Source organism: Nestor notabilis, unplaced genomic scaffold (assembly GCF_000696875.1).
Source record: "Nestor notabilis isolate BGI_N333 unplaced genomic scaffold, ASM69687v1 scaffold21532, whole genome shotgun sequence".
NCBI lineage: Eukaryota > Metazoa > Chordata > Aves > Psittaciformes > Psittacidae > Nestor > Nestor notabilis.
Window position 1 is genome coordinate 1,612 of NW_009919965.1, and position 432 is coordinate 2,043.

The 432-nt window shown below is 65.0% G+C and overlaps 1 protein-coding gene across 1 annotated transcript in view; it reads left to right on the forward strand.

Moving 5' to 3' along the window:
• Positions 1 to 432, forward strand: part of UBE2T (ubiquitin-conjugating enzyme E2T (putative)) — a gene marked incomplete at its 5' end in the record, with an annotated part of 2,835 nt that overhangs the window by 1,445 nt on the left and 958 nt on the right. Inside the window, one exon of the mRNA XM_010010477.1 lies at positions 156 to 289. Within this exon, the coding sequence (XP_010008779.1) occupies positions 156 to 289 (134 nt within the window). The remainder of the gene's footprint in view (positions 1 to 155; positions 290 to 432) is intronic.

A 432-nucleotide genomic window follows, 5' to 3' on the forward strand; every position in this document is an offset into this window, starting at 1 on the left:
GAGGCGGAGCTGTCCCAGCCCGCGCAGCAGCTCCGGGGCCTCCTCTGGCCTCGCTCCAGCAGCTCCACGTCCCTCTGGTGCTGTTCCCCAGAGCTGGAGCAGGGCTGCAGGGGGAGGTCCCAGGTTTCTTTCTGTTTAACCCCATTTCCTTGCAGGGTGCTTGGAGACCTTCCCTGAACATCTCCACTCTGCTGACCTCCATACAGCTGCTGATGGCAGAGCCCAACCCCGATGACCCTCTCATGACGTCCATAGTACGTGAGCTCCTCCTCTCCCTCCCCTGCAGCTGCAGGCACTCGCTGGGGGGGAGCAGGGCGCTAGGTCCGGGCTGTGCTCCCCTTCCCCTGCTCCGGATTAGCACACAAGCAGCTCAGCTCGCTTGGGGCCAGCCCTGGGGACGTGCCTGTGTTGCCCACAGGCAGCTGGGGGGTG